The sequence below is a fragment of the Lepidochelys kempii genome, chromosome 10, assembly GCF_965140265.1.
Source record: "Lepidochelys kempii isolate rLepKem1 chromosome 10, rLepKem1.hap2, whole genome shotgun sequence".
NCBI lineage: Eukaryota > Metazoa > Chordata > Testudines > Cheloniidae > Lepidochelys > Lepidochelys kempii.
Genome location: NC_133265.1, coordinates 83462410 through 83488116, shown reverse-complemented (window position 1 = coordinate 83488116; position 25707 = coordinate 83462410). Strand labels below are relative to the sequence as shown.

The window sequence follows — 25707 nt, the reverse complement described above, 5'->3', positions numbered from 1 at the left end:
AAGATGTTTCTGATTCTAAGATGTCATTGACTTTAAGACAGGCACAGGAGATGATAAAAGCAGTGCTTTTTCTATATTTTATAGCTTGTCTGCTTCCTCTAACGCAGCTCCTCTAGAGAATTCAGGTGTACCTACATATTCTGCAGAAGAAATTCAATAAGGTGACTGTAGTACCCAACCCTAAGTCCTTAGAATCTGCATAACCATATAATGCTAGGTTTTTGTTTTGCTTTGATACTGCTTTTGAAATATGTCAAGGATAATATTATATATTACAGCACAGAGTGGAAGCTGATAACAGCTTATTTAAAAAAAAAATCCCTATGAACAACCATAGCTGTTGACAAGAAGAACCTCTAGAATTTCCTATATTTCTGAGCTTTTTTATTTAAACTTACTAACATTCATGAGGACATGAACAGTTCAAAAGTACTAACAAAATTATTATGTGAGGTCATAGTTTTCCATGACAGCCGGTTAGATATGTTCAGGAAGTGTTTAGCAACCTGGTCTACACCAGGATTGTAACAAGACTTCCAAAAATAGGCCTCTACGTGCCTTACAGCATGAATTAAATGTCCAGTGTCTCTAATGTGTCTAAAGCTGGTTCATTCCACAAACACAACAGGAATAGTGCAGGTTTTAGTGGAATTTATAATTCACTCATTTAAAATAGAGCATTCTGGTCATCTAATCCAGAACGTTTGACTTTCAGAAAGATCCACCACTGTTCAGACATCCTACTTTTAGATTATTCTTCTGTTCTAAAAATCATACATTTCCATGCACTGGCCCTTGCTTTGCCTATATAGTTTTGTTTTGTTTATGGTGCAGAAGTTGGAGGTGCAAATTTCTTCATTTATAACATATGGTCTCCCAGCCTACATAAGACTAAATTATATGTTCTTTCTGCTATTTGAGACTGTCAGCCAATTTTGATATATGTTAACTATTTTAAGATAGATTCAACCTCAACTTATCTCCACTGGGGATCGTCTGAGTCAAAATACAAAGACTTACTTTTTATCATTTTAGTGTGCATCATACTATCAAATACTATCAAACTACAGAAAATGTTGCGAGAAGTCAACATAAAAAGCAGCCAACTCGGACTGAAAATTAACCACTCCAAAACGAAATTTATGTGGTTTGATACCTCGCCAAAAGCCCAAATAACAATCAAGGGAGAACAAATAGAAGAAGTTGAGCCATATGTCTGTTTGGGCCAAGAAATTAACATGTTCCACGATCAGGAAGGTGATCTCTTGAGAAGAAAGAAAGCAGGTTGGTGTGCATTCAATTCTATCAAGGATGTCCTCTTCAACTCAACAGTACTGCCAGCAATGTTGTACGGCAGCGAAACATGGGCGCTGATCAAGATGGAGGAGCAGCGACTCATGGAGAGGGCGATGGAAAGAAGAATGCTGGGAATTTCAATCCGCGACCAAGTCCCCAATGAAGTGATCAGACAGTAGAGTGGAGTGGAGGACGTCGTTGTTGAGAGCAGGCATAGTAAAATGCAATGGGCTGGGCATATAGCAAGGCTCACTGGCAATTGATGGACTGCATCTGTTGCTGAGTGGTACCCACGGGACCTGAAACGACCACTCGGCTGACCTCCAAAGAGATGGGAAGATTTTATTATGAAAAGACATGGCTGCACATGGAGAAGGAAGGCCAGGATACAAGAAGAATGGAAGACGTGTTGTGATTGGCGTAATCTATACGAGGGCTGAAGGACTGATTGATTAAGATGATCAAGGTGAGTGTGCATCGTTTGTTACAGGGAGAAGACTTTTGTATGGAAAAATAATAAACTAAGAGCAGCATTTCATTTTTTGGGCTATCTAGGCTGGGAGATCATGCATTATTAGTGAAGAAATTTGTAACTCCAACTTTGCAAACAAAACTACATAGGTAGGCAAAGCAAGGGCCAGCGAATGCATGGAAGTGTATCATTTTTAGATAAGAAGAATAATCTAAATGTAGAATCTGTGAACAGGTGCTAATTACAAACAAACCCTCTTCATTCCTAGTCAAAGATATAATCTTTCTAAAGAAGGCAGAAAGTTATTGTGACATGGAGTTGATATATGATAGTTATGAATACTTCAGCAGTCCAACGAGTGAGTCTTTAAGTTTTTAATTTTTAAAACTTGGGTCACCTCACAACAATGAAACTTGCTGATGTGATCTGACCAGGATGATTCATCTAAAAGGAATTCAAAGATAACTTTTACTCTAATTAAATTTCTGTATCTCTGAGTCTGGCTTTTGTGTTACTGTTTGTCCCAAATCTTTTAAAAGTAACATTGACAAAGTTTCTTATCAATGAGATCTGTTTAGCTGAGGTGAATGTTAATGGAATATTGAGCTTTTCACTTCTAGGGTCACAGGTTCAAATCTAGACTAAGTTAATAGTAACAGAAAGTTGTCATTGGAGCAGTTCACTGCTCTATATAAAGTGAGTTGATCACAGACAAGTGTCCACATTATAAATGGCAGTAATTGACATCTTTATGAATAGTCTCAGTAGAGGGATTACTGAGACTGATTTACCTTCTTCTCTTTGAGAACATTGTTAGAGATGCATGGATGGGGCAGTGTGGGAAAATGCCAGTCTACAACTCTAAGACTTGAGCACAGATGAGTATAGTATAAAGATACCTTCCTTCTTCCATTCCAACCCTTTACCCTAAACAAAGGATGTTCCACTCCTCCACAAAAAGTCATTGCTGGCCAGGAAGAGCCTCTTCCTGACATCAGCCAAGCAGAATCTCCTTAGTCAGAGCAGGGAGAAGAATGAGATTTTTTGAAATGCACTTGGGTCTACATATCTAATCTGAGCAGAGAATGCTTAGATCAGGGATGGGCAAACGTTTTTGTCCGAGGGCCACATTGGGGAATAGAAATTATATGGCGGGCCATGAATTCTCACAAAATAGGGGTTGGGTGGCATGAGGGCTCTTGTTGGGGGTGCAGGCTCTGGGGTGGGGCTGGGGATGAGGAGTTTGGAGTGTAGGAGGATGCTCTGGGCTGGGAACGAGGGGTTAGGAGGGCGGGAGGGGGATCAGGGCTGGGGCAGGGGGTTGGGACGTGGGGAGAGGCTTAGGGGTTCAGGCTCCGAGCGGCGCTTACCTCAAGCGGCTCCTAGAAGCAGTGGCATGTCCCTTCTCCAGCTCCTACTCAGAGGTGTGGCCAGGTGGCTCTGCACGCTGCCCTGTCCGCAGGCACCACCCCAGCAGCTCCCATTGGAGCTCTGCAAGGGGCCATTGGAGCATGTAGGAGCCAGAGCGGGACCATGCCGCAGATTCCGGGAGCTGCGTGGTGCGGCCCCGACCCTGTGCGCCGGCTGGAGCGCTGGGCAGCCCCTGACCCAGCGCCCGGTTGGAGTGGGGCCGAGCTGCATGGTCTGTCCCCTGACCCAGCAGGAGCTCACAGGCCGGCTTAGAACAGTTTGCCGGCTGGATTCGGCCCACGGGCTGTAGTTTGCCCGCCCCGGCTTAGATACTACAATGATGGGTGCTGTAGGAAAAGAACAAACAAACAAATGAAAAACAACTCCAAACTTTTTCACATACTTTGCTTAGAATTCATTTGCTCCTGCCACTCATTTAAACCACACACCAGCAGTGACTTTAATTTCAGTTCCTGCAGTGCTGCTATTAATCGTCTACAGCATATACCATACTTATTCTTGGAATATATAGGCTCTTGAGGGATGGCAGTCCAACATGTCTGGTCACCTCCATAATTCTTAATTTTCTTATCAAGCATAATTTACCGTTAGCATTGTCATGTGTAACATTGTTCTTGCTGTTTTACCTTCTAACTGTTTTGTCTTCCAACTTTTCAATTTGGGTGGCATCTTCCTTAAGCAGTCTTTAGAGCTTTAAATTAATGGTATGTGCACACTTAAATCTGCTTTTAGTAGTTTCATAGAAAATTAGATCCTGCTCCAACATCAGTGACGGAAAAAATTAAGAAAAATTCATCCCTGATTTAAAATTGTGCAGAAATATGCTCTTTATTTAGAAATGCTAGTCATACAAAGGAGGCTCTTTCCAGTACACGCACAATATCTAAGCTGTAGAACAGAGATAATATTTAAAAGGTGGTGAACCTTTACAACTCAGTACGTAAGAACTTGAGGGAATAGAGAGAAGCTCTTTAAACTTCTTGGTTTTAACTGTTCCTTTATTACTTATTTTCCCCTCTGTCACAGAGTGCCGAATCAAGGTTGCAGTTATAATCAGGATGGATTTGTGTGAGTCAACCTGATTTAAATCACCAGGTGGAAAGCATTGATTTAAATAATTTTAATAAATTTTTCCATTTGTATTACAGTTATTTTTTAAATTCAGATGAATTCTTATTGGTTGATAAACCATTAAAACATGTTGATTTACAGCTAAATAGAACCTTTACACTAGATTTGGTACCTCTTTTTGCTACTTAGGAGGGTAAACTATAACTATATACATTTATTTAAGCAATGATATAGATTAATATTTTCAGATTCTTACTAATTTTACATTTTTAGTGTGTTAAAAATGCTGAAAGATGTATTGCTTATTTACTAGTTAATTAACTTTTTGCTCATGATTTGTGTCAAGCTGCATTAGGATGGTGCTTGGAATTAAACACACAATAGCAAATATGATTTATTTTTATTAAACAAAACAAATGTTTTGTACACATAAACTTCTATAAAAGTATGTTTCACATTGTAGTCAGTTAGTTAAAGTGATTATTTCAGGTCAGCCTGGGAAAATTTTCAGATATGCCTAAGTGAAAGGGACTGGAGCTTAAGTTCCTGCTTGCCTGACTCTCTTGAAAATGAGACAGTTTCCTAAGTTACTTCAGCTATCCTTCAAACTTTTAAAACTAGTAGATCTCACCCCCGGCTTCCTTGATTTTATTCATTTTAAACAGGTTTACAATTTTATTAAAATTAAATAACACAATAAAAACATTTTATTTTTTTAAATAATTGATTTTTATTCACCCTGGTTATAATCCCATTCTACCCATTCCTTTTCTTTAAAGAATGAATTTCAGAATATTGTGAACTCATAGTTTGTCTCCAACCTTTCATCATATGTTTACTTTGTTATTGTTTAATTTTTAAGAATTGGACAAGGAAAGAAGGGAGGCAGGATATTTCTCAGAATTTTTATGTTATATAAATAAAATACGGGGACACCAATGACTTTAATCTTTTAGTGTTGAGCACATCTGCGGTAAATGTATTTATTAGTCTTCAAGCTCTTTGTGCTATGTTAACACCTTTATGAGCTTTTCATGATGTTATGTAAATAATGTTATTTTATAAGGTGGGAATTCCAGATTGGCCAAGCTATCTGCTCTTGAAAGAGACTGCTGCAAAGGAATTTGTTTGTTCAAATTATTTTTTTCTACCAAAATCCCAAAGGCAGTACAAATATATAGTTTATATGCATCCTCTTTTGTACTAACATTGTAAAGATACAAGCAAGTCTTGTCTTAGCAGAATGTGGTTAAGTGAAATGTTCAGTTACATAATATATTGCTCAGGCTCTTAATTTAATAGGATACTATGGTCACTATCTGAATAGTATGTGTGTGAGCAAAGAAATTCATGTGCATGTTTAGGCTAAAGTATTTGTACGCAGTCTAGTAAGTCAGTTTGTTTTGTGCATGTTTTAAAAAATCACACAAAAGTAATACAAGTAAAAGCAGCACACTGCTGGCTGCATTGAGCATTAGGAAAGCAAACTTCTGTCATTGAGAGGATTGTAGGTAACTGTTGCTAAGTCCATTAGGGATATTTATAACTTGAGGCTTGATACCCAGGATGTGAAGTAAGCCAAAGAACTCTGTGGCATTAATGTACGGATGAGTTGAACAGTACCTTAACAGGATAAATATATATATACCATTTGGAAACATTAACTCAGTTCATATTTTGATTTCTTAATTTTTGTTCCCTTTTCGAAACAGGCTACATAAGTTGTAGTTATCGTATATTTTATGAGAGATTTCCTTCACAAGTTCTATGTTTATATTACTAATGTTTCTTGTAATTAAATATTCTTTCTGGTATCTGAATTTTACAGGTATTTTGTATAAACATATACATGCACATTTGCTTGTTACAGTAGAACTTAGCTCATTCAGACCCCAAAAATGTCAGTCTTTCTCTGTTTCTCATCAGAATTTTATTAGAAGATTGCTGTAGAACTGTCATATTATTAAGGTTTGTTATTACACTAAATATACTGCAGTACTTTTGCTAGGACTTCATGAAGCATAAATAAAATTTGTTCATTTATTTTAACAACTGTAGTTTAACTTTTGGGATATATTAAACCATACCTTATTTTATTGTTTATTCACTTAATACCTAACTTGTAGTAATCAGTATTTGATAGGTATCTCAGTCAAAAATGTGAATTAGTGAGGTTCTGCTGTGTTCTTGTGCTGTTTTTTGTTTTTTGTTTTGGACTAGATAGACAAAAAAAAATCTACTTGAGTATAATTTTTTATAATATAATTAGGAGATAATGAATGTTTGAATGATCTGATGAAAACTATTCCTAAAGTATAAGATCTAGAGTTCATGGAATATGTTATTGGAAGTTTCACTTTCTTTAGATTGATCAGTTTACGTACTTATGACCTCCCATCACATTAGTGTGATTGTCTCATAAACACTAGTGAATTTATTTTTATAACACCCCAGTGAGGAAGACTAATATTTATCTCCCTTTTCAAAAAGGAGAGCTGAGAAACAGAAAAATGGTGATGTACAATGATCACACAGGAAGTCTGTGGCAGAATTGACCCCAGATCTCTGAGTTCCAGTCCAGTACCTTAATCTTGATGAGCAAGAAGGGAGGAATGTGTCAGATTTGACCTTTCTGTCACAGTAATTTGGCCATCGATATATCTGTGGGTACCCCTATTCGTAATTATATATTATGTTTATATAGCATCTTGAATACCAGAAAAGACCTGGAGCAATATGTAAACTTTGCCTGTTTAGGAATCATCGCAGCCATCTCTGGGGTGGAATTGGCAGTTACTTTATAACACCCTGCAATACTATATAACGGTTTAGGAATACTGTATTAGATTGAAACTACTGGAGAAATTTAAATAGATTCACAGATTTTTCTTAAGGCCATAAGGTAATAGTTATTCAAATTAGAATTTGATTAGGATTCTGGGCTTAACTCTTATTTGATTTTCAGATATAGCTATTTTACAACTGTTTTTATACAGTAAGAATGCAGGCTGGAAATGGTATTGGTTAGTTTTGCTTGAATTTTTTTTCTGTTTCTTTATAATATGTAGTAGAGTTTACATCGCTAATTAGTAATGTATGTATTAAATACTTATCATCCTAATAAACTACCTTAAAAGAATGTAGTAATTGTAAAGTCAAGCTCTCAAAAAGTTAGGAAATGCCAGAATCAATGTTTTGTGTACAACCTTAATTCCCCCCCCCCCCCGTGTATATGCATGTGTAATTAAAAAATGAATCATAATGCACAAGCAAAAAGGAGATGAGTTAGGGTTGCATGGGCATTATTAATTTCAGCATTTCCTAACTTCTGAGAGCTTGATTTTGCCTTATATTTCTGTCTTTGAGGGGGAGCATTGAGAGTTGAAGAGAGACAGTCTCTCAGTTCCTGTTGTTACCCAGGGTTTTCAGAACCCAAAGCAGAGGTAACTTAACTGTTTCACTGCAGGTGGAAAAGGAGTACTTGTGGCACCTTAGAGACTAACCAATTTATTTGAGCATGAGCTTTCGTGAGCTACAGCTCTGACGAAGTGAGCTGTAGCTCACGAAAGCTCATGCTCAAATAAATTGGTTAGTCTCTAAGGTGCCACAAGTACTCCTTTTCTTTTTGCGAATACATACTAACACGGCTGTTACTCTGAAACCTGTCACTGCAGGTGGTATCAGGAATAAATCAATGGGAGCACAGCACTTTCGGCTGATGAAAGATTAATGCAAGTAAGCGTGCTCTTATCTAAAAGTACTGTTTTTTAGATTTAAGTACACATAGACATAAGCAATAGGTTAGAACATCACAAATAATTACCTAGAATCTGAGATGGTACTGAGTAATTAGCAGCATGTTAGCGATGGCCGTTTTTTTACCCACCAGGGAGCATGGTGTCAGGAAAAAAATCTCAGGCTCGCTTCAGAGAACTGCTCCAAAGTACACTCTATTGTCTAGTCTTTTTATAACTAATTTTTAGAAAACGCATAGCTCATAGTGACCTCTGTTGGGTCATCTCTTCTCCTAACTTCAATAAACTACTTATCAACAAAACATTTCTAACAATCTTAGGCTATGTCTACACTACGCAGCTTTTAGCGACACAGCTATGCCGCTACAGCTGTGCTGCTAAAAGGTGCGCAGTGTAGCTGCTGTTTGTCAGCAGGAGAGCTCTCCTGCCAACAAAAAACTTCCACCCCCAACGAGTGGCGGTATCTTTATTGGCAGGAGAACGCTCCTGTCGACAAAGCGCTGTTCACACCGGTGCTTTTCCTCGACAAAACGTTTGTCTTTCGGGGGGTGTGTTTGTGTTTTTTTTAACACCTCTGCTAGTGTAGGCAAAGCCTTAGTCATAATAAGCTTCTGTATCAAAGGTGGCCAAACTCAAGATCTCCATCCACTTATTTTCCCTCAGTCTCTATTTGTTGACCCTTTTCTCACCTTCTCCCATTCTGATTAGCAGAAACTGCAGGCCTGCAGCTAGTATTTAACCTTACCTCCAGAAGCTCTGCTTGTTCAAATTAACCCTTAACTATGTGGTGTTCTATTGTATTAATTCATGGTGGCTGAATGCACACAATATGGTTGCAATTAGCTTGTTCAAATTCTGGGATAACACACTCCTCCATTCCGGGGCAGCACTGTGCAAAGTGCCAGAGTGGCCCCTGGAGGCTGGAAGAACAGTTGTAGGAAAAATCCTGCTCAACTCCTGCAGCCCAAGGATGAAGCATGCTCTATGAGGATGGTGCATAGGAGCTATGAGCTAAGTTCTCTGTAAGCTGCGTGGCCATGCAGCAGCCTGTTTAGCACTGTGCAGGCACTTAGGGAATCCGCCCGGGGACCTGCTGGAGATGGGACGCCCCTCCCCCAGCCCCAACCTAGCCCAGCCCCCAACTTGCTGTGGCTGGGGTGCCCCTCTGCCGGCCTCAATTCTGCTGTGGTCTGGAGGACCTGCCATGGCCGGGGTGCCCAGCCCCGCTGCGGCTGGAGCGGCGCAGCCGGCCTGGCCTGGCCCAAGGCGCAGCTCAGCTCGGCCCCAGGCATGGCTGGGGCACCTCCCCTGGCCTGGACATGCTGTGGAAGGAGTGCCTATCCTGCATCCCCAGCCCTGGAGCTGCTGTGCCACTGAGAGGCGCCTCCCCCCCAGCCCAGCCGACATGCTGCTGCTGGGAGAGAGAGCTGGGGGGGGGGTCCTCTCTCCCCGCCGTAGCCCTGGAGCACCCTCCTGTACTCCAAGCCCCTCATCCCCGACCTGATCCGGAGCCCTCACACCCGTGCACCCCAACCCTCTGCCCCAGCCCTAAGTCCCCTCCCACACTCCAAACCCCTTGGCCCCACCCCCAGCACATGAATTTTGTTATGTGTACCAATACAGATGTGATGTGTCACACATCACCTCCATATTGGTGCACATAACAAAATTCATTCTGCACATGGGTGGGAAAAATTAGAGGGAACACTGGCTGTGAGCAAATGGAACATGCACAATGCAGACAGAGCCTTTAGAACAGGGGTCCCCAACGTGGTGCCCGTGGGTGCCATGGCGCCCGCCGGGACATTTTTGTGCGCCCATAGCACACCCCGCTGCCGAGAAGTGTTGTCGTTTCTCGGCGGCATTTCGGCAGCGACACTTCTTGCCGCTGCCACTTCTCGACGGCGATGAAGTGAGCTGTAGCTCACGAAAGCTTATGCTCAAATAAATTTGTTAGTCTCTAAGGTGCCACAAGTACTCCTTTTCTTTTTACCCTGTTAAAGTGCCCCTACTATAGATTACACAAAAAATGAATTTAGCAGCCTCAGATCATAAAGAAGAAAAATAAGAAACAAATTATATTAGTAAATGCTGCTGTTTTACACCTTCATGTAAAAAAGTTGAAAATAACTTCATGTTCTTTTTCGAGTGATGGTCCCTATTATATTCCACTGTGGCTTATGCATGTGCACCATAAACCTGGAGCCGGAAATTTTGAAAGTAGTGATGGTTGGTCCACATGTGAGCTCTGGCTCACCTCGTGCCTCTGATGGAGGGGATAAAGAGAAGGGCAGATCATTCGCTTCTCCACTTCCTTCTCACCACTGCATGGTCCAGGTCAGAACCCTTAGTGTCTGCAGCTTTGACTTCACCTACAAACAATAAAGAACCTTATTGTAAATAGTTATCAATCTTAATCATTTATTGTTTTAGCAGTTTTAACAGTAGTTTTAGCATTAGATTAGACTTCATCAGGGTAACCCTAAATTCTGTCACAGTGTACCTGCTTGTGGACAGATTTCAGACCATGAACAGTATCATAGTTCACATCACAAGCAACCCTCAGGAACTGGTCAAAACATGTCTGTCCCTACTAGGTCACATGGCTTGTGCACTTATATCACCCTGTTCTCAAGTCTCCACTGTTGTTGCCTTTGAACTTGGCTATAGTCAGTATGCTCCCCAAGCCATCATTCCATGAACCCCATGGTGACAGTTCCAGCCAAGGTACTGTCCTCCCTGTTATGGGGGACAAATTCCTCATCAAGTATGTGTGGGGGTCCCCTTTCTCTCCAGATAGGATCATTGGTACAGACACATCCCAAATAGGTTGGGGAGAGCACAAGAACAACCACTGAGCTCAAGGGGCTTGGACAGCTCGAGAGGCCAAGATGCACATCAATATCTTGGAACTACGGACAGTATGGAAGGTGTGCAAGTCTTTTTTTTCCATCCGTGCTCACCGTGTCCTTATATCAGACAACACTACAGTTGTCTTCTACATCAACAAGTGAGGTGAAGTGAGGTCTGCCTCCTTGGGAGCAGAGGCCGTCAGCCTCTGGAACTGGTGCTTCAGCACCCTATGAGCAGCCTACCTTCTGGGAAAGCAGAATATGTTTGGAGACTCCTTCAGCAGACATTTTCCACTTGACCATGAGTGAGAGCTTCATGATGCAGTACTCCGCAATATTTTAACTCTATGGGGAACCCTGACCAGGGATCTATTCGCCTCTCAAGCAAACGGCAAATGCACCACATACTGCGTCAGAGGAGCCCTAGGTCACCACTGCCAGGACGATGCTCTGCTTTTTAATTGGTCAGACCCCTTCAACTATGCGTTCCCTCTTCCACCGCTCCTGCCATGAGTCGTATGGAAGATCAAGCAGGACAGAGAGTCATCTTGATCACCCCCTTTTGGCCCAGACTGTTCTGGTTTCCCAACCTCCTAGCATGTCATCCTGCCAACCAATCATCCTCCCAAAGTTCCCCGAGCTACTTACCCAGTGGAACAGCAAGATCAAACACCCCAATCCATGGCTGCTCCACCTCTGGGCCTGACATTTGGAAGGGTAGCATCCTTAGAATGTTCTTGCTCTTCAGCTGTATGAGACATTCTCTCTAATAGTAGAAAGGAGTCTTCTAGAAAACGTTACTTAGCTAAATGGAAATGCTTTTCATCTTGGACACAACAAAGAGGCATTCTACCAGAGACTATAGATATTCCTCTCATCTTAGACTATATCCTGTGCATGAAAACTGCAGGTTTATCCATCAACACTTACAAATCCAGTTGGCCGTGATCATGCATACCATCCACCTTCTCAAGGCTACTCAGTTTTTGCCGACCCGCTGACCATAAGATTCTGGAAAGGCTTAGTAAGAACCTTTCCACCTGTTCAGAAGGTTGCACCCCGGTGGGATCTGAATCTTGTTCTCTCAGTGCTAACAAGGCTCCCCTTTGAGCTTTTAGCTACATGTTCCATGTCCCTCCTTTCCATCAGTCGTTTTTCTCATAGCTATCACATCAGCAAGAAGGTTGGTGAACTTGGAGCAATGATGGCAGGGCCTCCATACACAGTATTCCATAAGGATAAGGTTTTTTTACATCTACACCCCAAATTAATCCCTAATATAGTTTTGGAATTTCACCTTAACCAATCCATTCACTTACCTGTGTTCTTCCTGAAACCATATTCTTCTGCAGAAGAATGAAGACTCCACTCCCTTGATGTTCGATGAGCGTTGTTTTTTTACCTGCAGAGAACACAACCAATCAGGAAATCCCTGAGACTGTTTGTTGCTGTAGCAGAAGGAGTCAGGGCATGCCATCTTTACCCAGAGAATCTCCAAATGGATATCCAGCTGCATTCTACTCCTGCTATCAGTTCTCAACCCCCCGCCCATCTCTTACCCCAATGGGGTAAGAGCTCATTCCACAAGCATGCAAGCAACAACTGTAGAGATTCTTCAGAAGGTAAGGCCTCCTGGACATTTGTAAAGTGGCCTCCCGGAGTTCCATTCACACATTTGCAAGGGATTATGCCCTGGTGCAGGACTCTTCTGCTGATGCCTCCTTTGGGGTGTCGGTACTCTGCTCAGCCCTTCCGTCTACGTCCTCGTACCCTCCTCATATTTAGGTATTGCTTGTCAATCACCCACAGTGGAATACAATAGGGACCAGTACTCAAAGAGGAGGAGGAGGTTACTTACCTGTAACTGAAGGTTCTTTGAGATGTGTATCTGTATTCCACTACCTACCCTCCTTCCCCTCTGCTTTGGATCTTATCTGATTCACAGTAGAGAAGGAACTGGAAAAGCGATTGGTTCACCCTGCCCTTTATCCCCTCAGTCAGAGGTATGAGCTGAGCCAGGGCGTGTACGCAGATCAAAATACGCTGGTTTTGAATTGCACAGCTCCAGCCTCATGGGGCGCATGAGTAACCCACAGTGGAGTGCAAATAGGGACCACATGTCTTGAAGAACCTCCAGTTACAGGTAAGTAACCTCCTCTTTTGGTGAATAGGTGGGAAAAGATAAAATGGATTAAAGTCTTATAGAAGGTTTTCATTATTTCTTTGCCTTAACCTTTCTGTATACATTTTTTCACAACTAAATGTGATTTTATTGTAAATATTAATATGAAGACATATAAACCTAGACCCTGAGTAGTAATGCTTCTGTTACTTGATACACACAAGATTATAAATGGTCAATTTTTATAAATTTGTGTTACAGTTTCTGTGGGCCTTCATTAAATTTTGGAGAACACTAAGTATTTATTCCAGTCTTTGAAAAACCTTAACTCCTTTTACTCTTTGATATAATAGTTGGCGAATTTGGTGCTGGTTAAAAGTGCCAGATAGGGCTTCATTTCCCACAGATGTCAATGTTTGTCAACAGTTATAGAAAGTACAACATAACTAGCAGCAGCATAAATCATTCTAATGCAGTTCAACCTTGTTCTGTTGAAAGGCCCTGCCAGTTCATCACTTTGCTGCCTGTTGAGTCTACTGAAAAGCATGTAGGTAGTGATACTTTTTGTTACATGATCATCTCTGTACTAGGAATCGAGTTGAGACTACTCAACTGCCAGCATTTTTTTTGTAACTTTGATCACTGTTTACTTGGGTTGGATTTGAAGTGGCCTACGGGTGAAAAGCTCAGAATCATATCATTGTGACCATGAACCATCCATTTCCCTGCTGGTATCTTTTCCTAAATCCTCAGAACAGTTGTTGTTTTGTAGTACCTAAACCTCTACATATGATAGGTAATTTCATCTGTCTACTCAGCAGTTGGAGTTAGATGAGCACTAAAGAAATTTCTGAGAAAAAAACAACAACCATGTGATGCGTATTTTATAACTAAATCCTATGTCGTAAACATGTTTAGGACATATACATCAGTCTCTTACGATAACTCCAGGTATGGTAGTCCAGGAGATCAGCTTTCTATTCCTTTGGTAAATTGTGATAGCCTAACACACATCTAATGCACAGTCTCTACTATGATTTATACTTTGATGCAAAGCGTGACACCAAATTAGCTCTATTGCCTGAATATGCAGTATTCTTTACATTAAGGGAGATACATAGTGAGTGAAAAACTAAGCACAGTGCATCAGACGAATGTTTGTAAATATATGCCTGCGGGGGATTCATACTTTCAGGCTTAATACAGTGCCTCAGTAACCTACTGTTCTTGTTTTCCCCTTTTTACAGGTTTACATGTGGTACACGTAGAAAATGAGGCTGAGAACGCGGAAGGCCTCTCAGCAGTCACATCAAATTCACACCCAGCGTGCTTTGCGAGCAAAGAGGAAACATTCAGAGGTAGAAGAGAGCTTACCTGTTGGAGGAGGAAAACCACAGCAGAATGAAACCGGCCTGTTGTCATCAATTAAAAAATTTATTAAAGGAAGCACGACCAAGGTATGAGCTCAGTGTTTTGTTGCTTTTTTTAAAATTTTTGAGTCGTATTCATTTTTTCTAAAGTTTGATCAAGTATTGTCTTAAGAAGAATAAGCATTTGTAAAAGGCATGTTTTATGGAGGCAGAACAGCTTTATAAACAATAGAATACACAAATTGCCCCATAATAGTTGTGTGTGAATTCAGATATAGAAGTTAAATTGCAAAGTTGCTGATACTATCCAACTCTGTATAAAACAATTACAGACGTTTATGATAGTGCTGTAAGTTTGAGGACTTAGTATCAGATGTTCCATTGGAGAAATAAGAAATGTTGCCTTATAAATACAAGAGGCCAAATTCAGCTATAGTATAATCAGGTATAATTTCTGTGTGCCTCAGTGAATTTTGTGCCTATTTATCGCACCTTAGACATGAAGTTTCAAGGCTAAATTACTGAATCTCTTTCAACTCTATCTAGACACAGATCTGAAGCACACAGATTTTCATATTTAAAACTTGCTCAGTGCAAATTATTAGGGGAAGATTATATACAGTACGTTACTTTTTTTGAGTGAGTGCCACTTTGAAATAGTTTTCAAAACTGTTATTTTTATTGTTTTTTAAAAAGATGGTCTGATTTTATAAAACCTTTCTTCAGTAAGTCTTATCAGTCTAGAAGTTCTGATGTTGCCATTTAAAAACTGTAGATACTAAAAGAACAAGAGCCAGGATGCCAGAAACATACAAAAATATTTCAGAGAAATACATGGCAGATAAATTAGTTTAGACTAGAACATGTTTTTTATTGTTAAAGTGAAGTGTTAAAAATGGCAGTTTTGTAATTTTGCATTATAGTTAAAATAATACGTAAAGATGCAGTGAAGTATAAAAAATTCTAATCAAATTGTCTCAGAAAGCTGGGTGACTAGGCAACAAAATGGCAGATGAAATTCAGTGTTGATAAGTGCAAAGTAATGCACATTAGAAAACATAATCCCAACTATACATTCAAAATGTTGGGTTCTAAATTAGCTGTTAACACTTGAGAAACAGATCTGGGAGTCATCGTGGATAGTTCTCTGAAAGCATCTGCTCATCTACAGCAGCAGTCAAAAGAGAAACAGTGTTAGGAACCATTAGAAAAGAGAGAGATAGTAAGGCAGAAAATATCATAATGCTAGTATATAAATCCATGGTATGCCCATACCTTGTGTACTGCATGCAGTTCTGGTTGCCCCATCTCAAAAAAGATACATGAGAAATGGAAAAGGCAGAGGAAGGGCATAAAAATGATTAAGGGTATGGAACAGTTTCCATTTGAGGCGAGATTAAAAAACCTGGGACCGTTCATTTTAGGAAAGTGATGACTACATGGGAATATGTTAGAGGTCTATAAAATCATGAATGGTGTGGAGAAAGTGAATAATGAAGTGTTTACCCTTTCACATAACACAATAACCAGGAGTCACCCAATGAAATTAATAAGCAGCAGGTTTAAAACAAGCATAAGGAAATATTTCTTCATACAATGCACAGTCAAACTATGGAACTTTGTTTCCAGGTGATGTTGTGAAGGCCAAAAGCATAACTGGATTCAAAAGAGAATTACATAAATTCCTGGAGGATAGGTCCATCAATGACTATTAGTCAGGATGGTCAGGGACACAACCCCATGGTCTGGATGTCCCTAAATCTCTGACTGCCAGAAATTGGGACTGGACAACAGGGGATGGATCACTTGAAATGGTCCAGTTCTTTCAATTCCCTATGAAGCATCTGGCACTCGCCAGGATACTGGGCTAATTGGACCATTGGTTCCACCCAGTATAGATATTCTTATGTTCTTAGATACCATGCAACTCAGTGTGTCCTAGGAATTTGTTCAGCACCCATTGTAGCAGGAAATAGGCACTGACTTAAAGGAACTGTAAAATCATATATATGTTAACATTTTTTTTTACCTGTGGAAAATTCTGTATTGTTAAAACTGTTTGTTTAAATTTTGCATATTACTAAACTCAGGCAATAAATCGATTTCACTTTCTGACTCCTATGCTCTAGCACAAAGCAAAATACTTTGGGTTGCGAACACTTCAGGGATATGGTTAAGTGCAAACAAAAACAGTTTTCATTGGAATTAAAAAAATAATTGGGAAGATTTCTGATGATTTAGATTTTGGAAAATTCCCCCATCCCTTTTTTAATCGTAAATATTCATCCTAAATTTTATCTTCACAAGTTCCCTTTAAATATAAAATTCCATGTTTTTCATAAATATTGTCTGTCTTGTCTTCTGTGTCCAGAACAGCACTTGTAGTGGCAGTGGCATTAACATTGCATGCTATTGATTGATATTGCTGGGCTATACTGCAAAGCTCTCATGACAACACAAAGTAGTCTTGTGGTTACCATGGTAACATCAGAACTCTTTCAGGTGGTATGTGTGTTATATTATACAATAGTTCAGTTACCTGTATATTATAATATAAATTAAGAGATAGATTGTATGGATCTGTGGCAATAAATGTATAGCAACATATACTTCAAAATATACTAATTCTGACATCAGAGTCATAGTCCATTACTCTGACATCATACTGATGGCTTGTGGGGGTGGGTCATTAACCCCCCCCAAAAAGTTCAAGCTATTTACTTACATAAAAGTAACTAAAATATGGTTAATAAAATTCTGATGACATTGGGCCTTATCTTATAATCTACATAATGCTCTCAACTCCCATTTAAGTGAATAGATAACTTTAAAACAGTCATACTAATTCTAATATCAGAGTTACAGACCACCAGTCTGACATCATAGAGAAACTAATGCAGATAAGGATGTCGTTTAGATCAGGCACCTTGCAGGACTGAGCCCTGTTTAGAAAGCATTTTTAACAGTTTCTAAGAAGTTTAAGATAGTAGGTTTTTTTAATGATAACACATCCAGTAATATTTTTTAAAAAGTTTTAAAACTTGAAAAATTACAACAAATTGACTGAAGTAAGTTATACCAAATTTATTTTGTTTGTGGGTTCTGGTAACATCATACATTACATTAGCTTTGCTTTTGTGACTTGCAGTGCATCCTCTTCTTTGGAATCATTGCAACCCATTCTTTAACTTGCATTTTTATTCCATGGTTTCTGAAAAATCTAAAGAACAGATATCCCATTGATATCAGTGTGACATTGCCATATTAGTTTCAGTATGATGCAATTAGTAATACTAATTGGATATATTCAGGATATTAATTGTAAACAGAAATCTTTACAGTAGAAATTTGTTAATATAAAGCACATAGAACAATGACATAATATTGTGCCATTTTATTCTTGAATGCTATTGACAGACACTTAACTCCACTTTTGTTGATCATGATTTTGCCAGAACCGCTCTTGTTCATTGGCTTTTCTTTCCTTATTGTATTTATTTGTTTTGCTGCTTTTAGTCTTTTCTCTGGATATTTTATTTTAATTCTTTGTTTGTTTTCATCAAATAAATATCTTTTAGAAGTGGTGGAGTTTTCTTTTGGCTTTTCTTACAGGAAAAGGAAAGTTGTCTCTACAGTTTGGGTTTTAACTTTTTTAGTGACTGTAATGCTCCTGAGAGGTGCAAAATTGACAGTCCTGGAGACTGAAATCCATTTTCCACAGAACAGTTACAGCCAGGGCAGCAGCAGTGGTAGCTTCCCCACACCACCGTGGTCTATTCTTTTGGAGGGACCACCTCTAGGATGAAAGGGTAGTTCAGTCTCCATGCTCATTCAATTCTTTGCCTCTCTTCTGAGACTATCAATAGGAGTTCCACTAGGTGCCAGTCATGATAGTGTTTTTTGGTGATAATTCTGTATCTGTCCACTAGGAACTGGAATGAGAACACCAATGCTTTTCACTTAGGCCACTGAACAGTCATGTGCTCCAGCCCCCTAATCATTTTTGTTGCCCTCTGCTGGACTCTCTTCAATTTTTCCACATCCTTGTAGTGTGGGGCCCAAAACTGGACACAGTACTCCAGATGAGGCCTCACCAAAGTCTAATAGAGGGGAACGATCACGTCCCTCAATCTGCTGGCAATGCCCCCTACTTATACAGCCCAAAATGCCGTTAGCCTTTTTGGCAACAAGGGCACACTGTTGACTCCTATCCAGCTTCTCATCCACTGTAACCCCTAGGTCCTTTTCTGCAGAACTGTTGCCTAGCCACTCGGTCCCCAGGACCAACCCTTGGGGCACTCCACTTGATACCGCTTGCCAACTAGACATGGAGCCATTGATCACTACCTCTTGAGCCCAACAATCTACCTTATAGTTTCAGTATGCTGCAGATTGTCATCTTTAGGTTTCAGATTTAACATTCTATTAAGGTTCATGGATAGGGCCCTATCAAATTCATGGTCCATTTTGGTCAATTTCACTGTCATATTTCAGAGTAACAGCCGTGTTAGTCTGTATTCGGAAAAAGAAAAGGAGTACTTGTGGCACCTTAGAGACTAACCAATTTATTTGAGCATAAGCTTTTGTGAGCTACAGCTCACTTCATCGGCTGCATACTGTGGAAAGTGTAGAAGATCTTTTTATATACACACAAAGCATGAAAAAATACCTCCTCCCACCCACACATGGGGGGGTGAGAAAACCTGGATTTGTGCTGGAAATGGCCCAATTTGATTATCATACACATTGTAAGGAGAGTGATCACTTTAGATAAGCTATTAGCAGCAGGAGAGTGGGGTGGGAGGAGGTATTTTTTCATGCTTTGTGTGTATATAAAAAGATCTTCTACACTTTCCACAGTATGCATCCGATGAAGTGAGCTGTAGCTCACGAAAGCTTATGCTCAGATAAATTGGTTAGTCTCTAAGGTGCCACAAGTACTCCTTTTCTTTTCACTGTCATAGGAACTTAAAAATCATAAATGTAATGATTTTAGCTATTTAAATCTGAAATTTCACGGTATTGTAATTGTAGGGGTCCTGACCCAAAAAGGAGTTGTGGGAAGGGGTGTGGTATTGTTACCCTTACTTCTGCACTGCTGCTGGTATGGTATGGTATTGCCACCTTACTTCTGTGCTGCTGCCTGCAGAGCTTGGCCCTCAGGAAGCAGCCGCCCAGCTCTGAAGGCGGCAGCACAAGAGGAAGGGTGGCATGAATTGCTGCCCTTACTCCTGCATTGCTGGTGCCGGGGTGCTACCCTCAGAGCTGGGTGCCCGGCCAACAGCCGCCGCTCTCTGGCTGTCCAGCTCTGAAGGCAGCACAGAAGTAAGGGTGGAAATACTGTGACCCCTCTAAAATAATCTTGCAACCCGCTCTGCAACTCTTTTTGGGTCAGGACCCCCTATTTGAGAAATGCTGGTCTCCCCCATGAAATCTAGTATTTTTAGAATTTTCTGGTGTATTTAGTGGAAGAAAGGACACTATTCAGTGTGTTTTTCCTTTTCTGTTTTAAGGAAGAAAGAGAAAATCCGGCAAAGAGAAGTAGAATTGAACGTGATATAGATAACAGCTTGATTACTTCCACACCTCGAACAGGAGAAAAGCCTAACAAACAGATCTCTCGAGTAAGGCGGAAAAGTCAAGTAAATGGAGGTTTGTAAATATTTCATTCCTATATTAATAGGACACAGTTAGAGGGTCAAGATCTAATACTTGCATGGTGACATATTAATACAGGGCTTGACTCTGCCCTGTTGGAGTAAATGCAAATTTTGCCATTAACATCAGTGGGAGCAGAGTTGGACTCACAGTATCTGAAGTATTCTTTCCTGGAGAGTAATTGTAAGTATACGGCGTGGATGAGACTGAGAAACAATCTGATTAATATGATTTTTCTTTTTAGGAACCATTCAGTTATGGGAAAACCACCACATATCTTGGAACTATTTAGCCATGGTATTTTCCACTTAGAAAGACAATAGGAATACTCATTATGTGAAATTGCTCATCTTCACAGTGTTTTACGACAAGTGAAATGTCATTCCTTAACAGGTAGTTTGTATAAGAATCATTCCACTTTGCAGGTGCTGAAGGCACTTGGTCAAATAAGCGCAAGAAATGAAATTCTTTCACAAAAGCACACACAGGCATGTATTATTCTGTGCTTGTAGTAATGCCAATTTTAAAATGTAAAATTTATATTCATATTTTAACATTCTTAACCACCTCTGCTGTTCTAGCCCTAACCTACTCCATAAAGTCAGGCTTCATCTTTAAACAGATTTCCCACTGAACTCATAACTTAAAATCCCCCCCCTTTCCTCTCCCCGCTTTATTGAAAAGCAAACCCAGAAGTGTCTTGTTCTTTGGATTATTTAAAACATTTTAAAATCTTTTTAAGGGTTGTTGAATAGCTTTGTGATCTGGTTGATAGATAGACTTTCTATTTTCAACTTGTGTGTTTATTGGGATAATTACATGACTTGGAATTCTTTGTCAGCTGATCAGACTGCAGCTTTCAAGCTATTTTCTAACTAGCCATGACTTGTCTGGTGCAGTAACAAAGGAATGTTCTATTTTCAGAGAATGTAGGGATTACTTAGTGCAAAATTTTCTTAATGAACTCATTATTTTACATCAGTTGAGTACAAGTTCTTATATTTGACAAGAAAAATAGTTGTATAAAGAATAATGTGTTCTTAATTACTTAGTAAAGCAATAATTCCATCATTCGAAACTGGTGATAATGACCTAAACCATGAATCCTATTTTAGACCAGAATAGTCTGTTTGTCACCAGTATCCCAAAATGAAATTACTTTAATGGGCTTTGGATTGAGCTGCTAATACATAGGTTGAGGAAAACAGTTTATTTTTGTAGTTGTGTTTCATCGTCCTTGTCCCTGTTCTTACTTCTTCCCCTTCTCCCCCACTTTTTTTGGTATCTCAGATTCCCAGATTCATTAATTTTAACTTTTTTTTCTCTTTATAATAACTGATTCTTGCTAATTTTGATTCCTTATTTAAAGTGCTATAGAAAACTGATGTTATTTTTGATGGTGAGATATTTAATTTTCAGTAAGTGATGGTTCTTTTTTAGTAAAATTCGTATGTCAGCTTATTTGACCTGTGGTGGAGAATGAGGAAAATTCACTGTAGCTCATATAATAAAAATTACAACAAGAAAAGAGCGCAAGTAGACATGAGGAATAAAATCAGTCCATTGCAGTTTTATATCTTTTTTTTCCTCCTTTTCTTTTACAGAAGCTGGAAGTTATGAAATGACAAATCAACATGTAAAGCAAAACGGAAAATTAGAAGATAATCCTGCCACTGGCAGTCCGCCCCGGACTACATTATTGGGGACCATATTTTCTCCTGTTTTCAATTTTTTCTCACCAGCAAATAAAAATGGTAATTATTATCTAAAGCTACATAATATATATTAACATAAAAGCTAAGTATAATTCATATTTTTTTAAAGTTGTCTAGACCTCTTATGCAACAGATGATCCTTCTTGCTGACCTGCAGAGCAAGAGCTACAGTTGCCATAAAGAAAACTGTACCTAACTATTAGAAGGGTTGCTTGAGCTATATAAGAGGAGGCATGGGCTTAGTTGCATTAACATATTTGTTTCCTTGTTGTATATGTCTAACACTTCACTTTGATTTACAAGGTGTAAGAAACTAATTTGGTATTTTTCACCCTATCCAAAATAGATTTCTCTTTCTCCACCCACTTTTGGTTTGTATTTTAATATCGTGAATTAATTTAGGGACATCTTCAGTTATTCCAGAACACATTATCTCTGCATCTACGAATATTGATATTCTGTGAAGTAATTCGACGTTAGGATAATGATTGTACTGAAACCTCATTTCAGGAACATCAGGATCAGATTCTCCTGGGCAAGCTGTTGAAGCTGAAGAAATAGTCAAACAGCTTGATATGGAACAGGTGGATGAGATCACTACCAGTACTGCAACATCGACCAATGGAGCAATTTACACTAGCCAAGCAGTGCAAGTTAGATCTACTATCAACAACGGTTTGGAAGAAGTGGAGGAAACAACTGATCGTGATCTACCACCACTTACAGGTAAGAAACTTGCATTTTCCTGGTACTCTTAAGTTAAATATGCAGTAATAAAAATATGTTTCTACATTTGAGTAGAAGCTTTCTAGCCCAGAGTGTTCCTGTATTTTATATAAACAAAGATTCCGCAAAGCGTTTACTTGCATATTGATTTTCGTGAGCAGTAGCCTGGGAAACACACTTTGTTATTCGCCAAAAATAGAATCTCATTGTAAACTTCTCAGGCCAAATCCATTCCTGGTGTGACTCAATTGACTTCCAAATTAAAATAAAGCCTAATTCAAATGAATATTGTGATTCCAGGTGTCAGATTTTCTGAGTCAATATTTTAATGCCAAATGTATTAGAATAAAATGTAAACTCTTGAAATGCCCATCACCAAAAAAAAGTTCCCAACCCTTTGGTTGCTGTCACCAAAATAACATAGACAAATGACAGATTTATATAGGTCCCTCCTTAATTTACAGTGTTTCCTTCAAGAGAATCATCATGTTCTTTTCGGATGAAAATTCTTGAAACATTAAATTTACCATTGTGCACAGGGCCATCACAAGCCTATGCACTATTTAAGTCTCACTTTAAAGTTTCACAAAATTGGTATTTAAGTAGAGCGTAGCTTTGTGTGGGTTCACTGCTGGGAGGTGAATTTCACCCTACAAGACGTAGGGCTGAGGTGAGGAGAAGAAGGTGGAGAATTTTCACGCTGCTATGAAGACTTGCGCATTAAGTGCAAAATTTTCACATTTTAAAACTGCACTAATAAGACTAGCTCTTGTGGGGTTTTTTGTTTTGTTTTGTGTTTTTTCCATTGAATTTTAGCACCAGTATCTCCAGACAGTGGTTATTCATCAGCTCATGCGGAAGCCACCTATGAAGAAGACTGGGAAGTCTTTGATCCGTAAGTGTTAATATTTTTACTGAAACACTACTTTTATAATTTTGGGCATTGGATAAAAAAAGCCTTTTATTTGAGCAAGTGCTTTGTCATGTTTAGAACTTGCTTGCTGTGGTGAACTCTATTTAAAACTGCTAATTGTAAAACTAGTATATTATGACTGTTCATGGCTTGTTATATTCAGTTTAAATTGTTTCTTACATTGTCTTAATTACTTTAAATTACTTTAGTTGACTTACTGCATTGTCAGTTAAGGTAATGTGAATATAGTTACACAACAAATTCTCTTTCCTTTTTAGATATTATTTCATCAAACATGTTCCACCACTAACTGAAGAACAACTTAATAGGAAGCCAGCTCTTCCACTGAAAACAAGAAGCACACCAGAATTCTCTTTAGTTCTAGACTTGGTAAATATGCATATAGACATAAGTCAGTAGTGGGGGAAGAGTGAATTTATGTTCCACTTATTTTACATATTGGACACATTGGGAACATGATGCTCTCATTATTAAAAAGAGACCTTATTAAATGCACATGTTGAAAGACTATAAATTATTCAAAAAGCTTTAAAAATTTTCAATTAAAAAGACACTGAATATAAAGAAATAATTTGAGAAACTGTCACTGAGTAACAAGAATGGAAAATTCACTGCATTTGTTGCATGATTCAACATTTTTCTTAAACATTTCAATTTTTTTTTAAATCTTCATGAATAAAAGTTAGCTGACCCTCCAGAGGTCCTTCCCAAAGGAGTAGTGGAGAAAATCAGATATAATAAAGGAGAAAATTCAGCATTACCTGTATTTGATGAAATATTTACAAAAGGATGCGTCTCCCAGTGAGATTCCCTTAAGTCTGAGAGAACTTTTCTCACAGAGAAGAAAGCATGCTTCTCTTTAGAACTATTTGTTTTCACCCTCTGTTGATCCATTTTATTGTATTTAAGCAGTTGTTACTGGATAATTCAGTCACTGGTTATATATAGTTGTCATTTAATGAATAAAGAAGTCTAATTTTTTTAATGAAATGGGGGAAAAAACAAATAACTCTAGGAAGACTCATTATATAACAGCTAAAGTTGAGATTGATATTATAAGCACTGTGTTAATGCCACAGTTACAAATGAAATTCTTTCAGATTTGCAACATTAATGAATTGTATAATATACTTATAGCTATCTTTCAAACCTTAGCAGCAGTACATTAAAAATTAAATTGACCAGACTGAATTATAGAGTATATTTCCCTTCCAAAAGAACATAAAGAAGCAAATAGTCCTTTTCAACAGTCCTGTCACAAAATCATCTTAATTTAGTATGATCTTTTTATTTTATTTTTTCTAGGATGAAACATTAGTGCATTGTAGTCTAAACGAGCTAGAAGATGCTGCACTCACTTTTCCAGTGCTTTTCCAAGATGTCATTTACCAGGTAATTAGAAATATATAGGAAAAATATACTTCTTTGTTTGTTTAATAGATAAAGAGATAAAGTTATCATGCCTATGTAATATCTTCATGTCAGGAGAGAGATAAACATTGATTGGCATCTAAACAGCCATTTGAGTTATACATTGCAGATTTGAAATTTTGTTAGGCAGGTGGTCATGTATTAGAAGTATTGTGGAGTACTTTTTATTACTACAACGTGGTAATGATGATTAATAGTAAAAATGTCAACAATGGTTAGTAAGAAAATGTAAATATTCTTTTTAGCAGCAGTATTCTATAGCAGCCTTTCTCCTTACCAGCAGATGGAGGCAGGAACATTGAGAGTTCAGGCAGTATCGTTTCCCATGTAATAGTTTGCCACAAACTGTTAACTTTCTTCCCTGCCTGGGAAAACCAATTCGTGCTGGTTGATCATTTCTTACTGTGAAAAAGGCTAATCTCCAGAGCCTGAAGTTAACTAGCTTCTATCTAGCACACCTAGTCTTGCATATCCTTTGCCGGTAACGTTTCCACCTCTTCCGCCCCAGCTAGATTCTACTTGGTGATTACAGTTACTTTAGATTGTCTTGTGGAAACTGCTAGTCATTTTTCCTGCTTCAGGCAGTATTATTAGCTTTATATGTTTTACATTGACATACCGTAGAGGAACAAGCATGGGAAAGAGATCTGTTCCAGCAACTGCCAAAGATGCTGCACTGACCCAGGCTGTTGTTCTCAGGTCCTTTTGTGTGATGTACCTGGGAGAGGCAACAGCTTCCCCTCCATGTAGTTCGCACGATATTGGACCCCTCTGTAGTATCTTTGGAGAATGAGCCAGTCATCAGGCACCTTAAAAGGACACTTGTCCAGGTATTTTTCCTAATTTTAAAAATGTTTTCCTTCATTGTTGCATA

The 25707-nt window shown here is 38.9% G+C and overlaps 1 protein-coding gene across 10 annotated transcripts in view; it reads left to right on the top strand.

Annotated features, from left to right (window-relative positions):
* The window catches only part of CTDSPL2 (CTD small phosphatase like 2), a 103718-nt gene that overhangs the window by 50751 nt on the left and 27260 nt on the right, over positions 1-25707 (top strand). For 6 of the 10 annotated variants that reach the window (XM_073304551.1, XM_073304552.1, XM_073304548.1 and 3 more), the window contains exons 2-8: positions 14247-14456; positions 19883-20021; positions 21632-21781; positions 22253-22468; positions 23285-23363; positions 23660-23771; positions 24708-24794. In XM_073304551.1, coding sequence (XP_073160652.1) covers positions 14271-14456; positions 19883-20021; positions 21632-21781; positions 22253-22468; positions 23285-23363; positions 23660-23771; positions 24708-24794 — 969 coding nt within the window. In that variant the 5' untranslated portion in view covers positions 14247-14270. Of the gene's footprint in view, positions 1-853; positions 1763-6215; positions 6239-6846; positions 6934-10269; positions 10363-14246; positions 14457-19882; positions 20022-21631; positions 21782-22252; positions 22469-23284; positions 23364-23659; positions 23772-24707; positions 24795-25707 lie in introns of those variants that run through there. The other 4 variants (XM_073304554.1, XM_073304558.1, XM_073304550.1 and 1 more) reach the window with 4 other exon arrangements.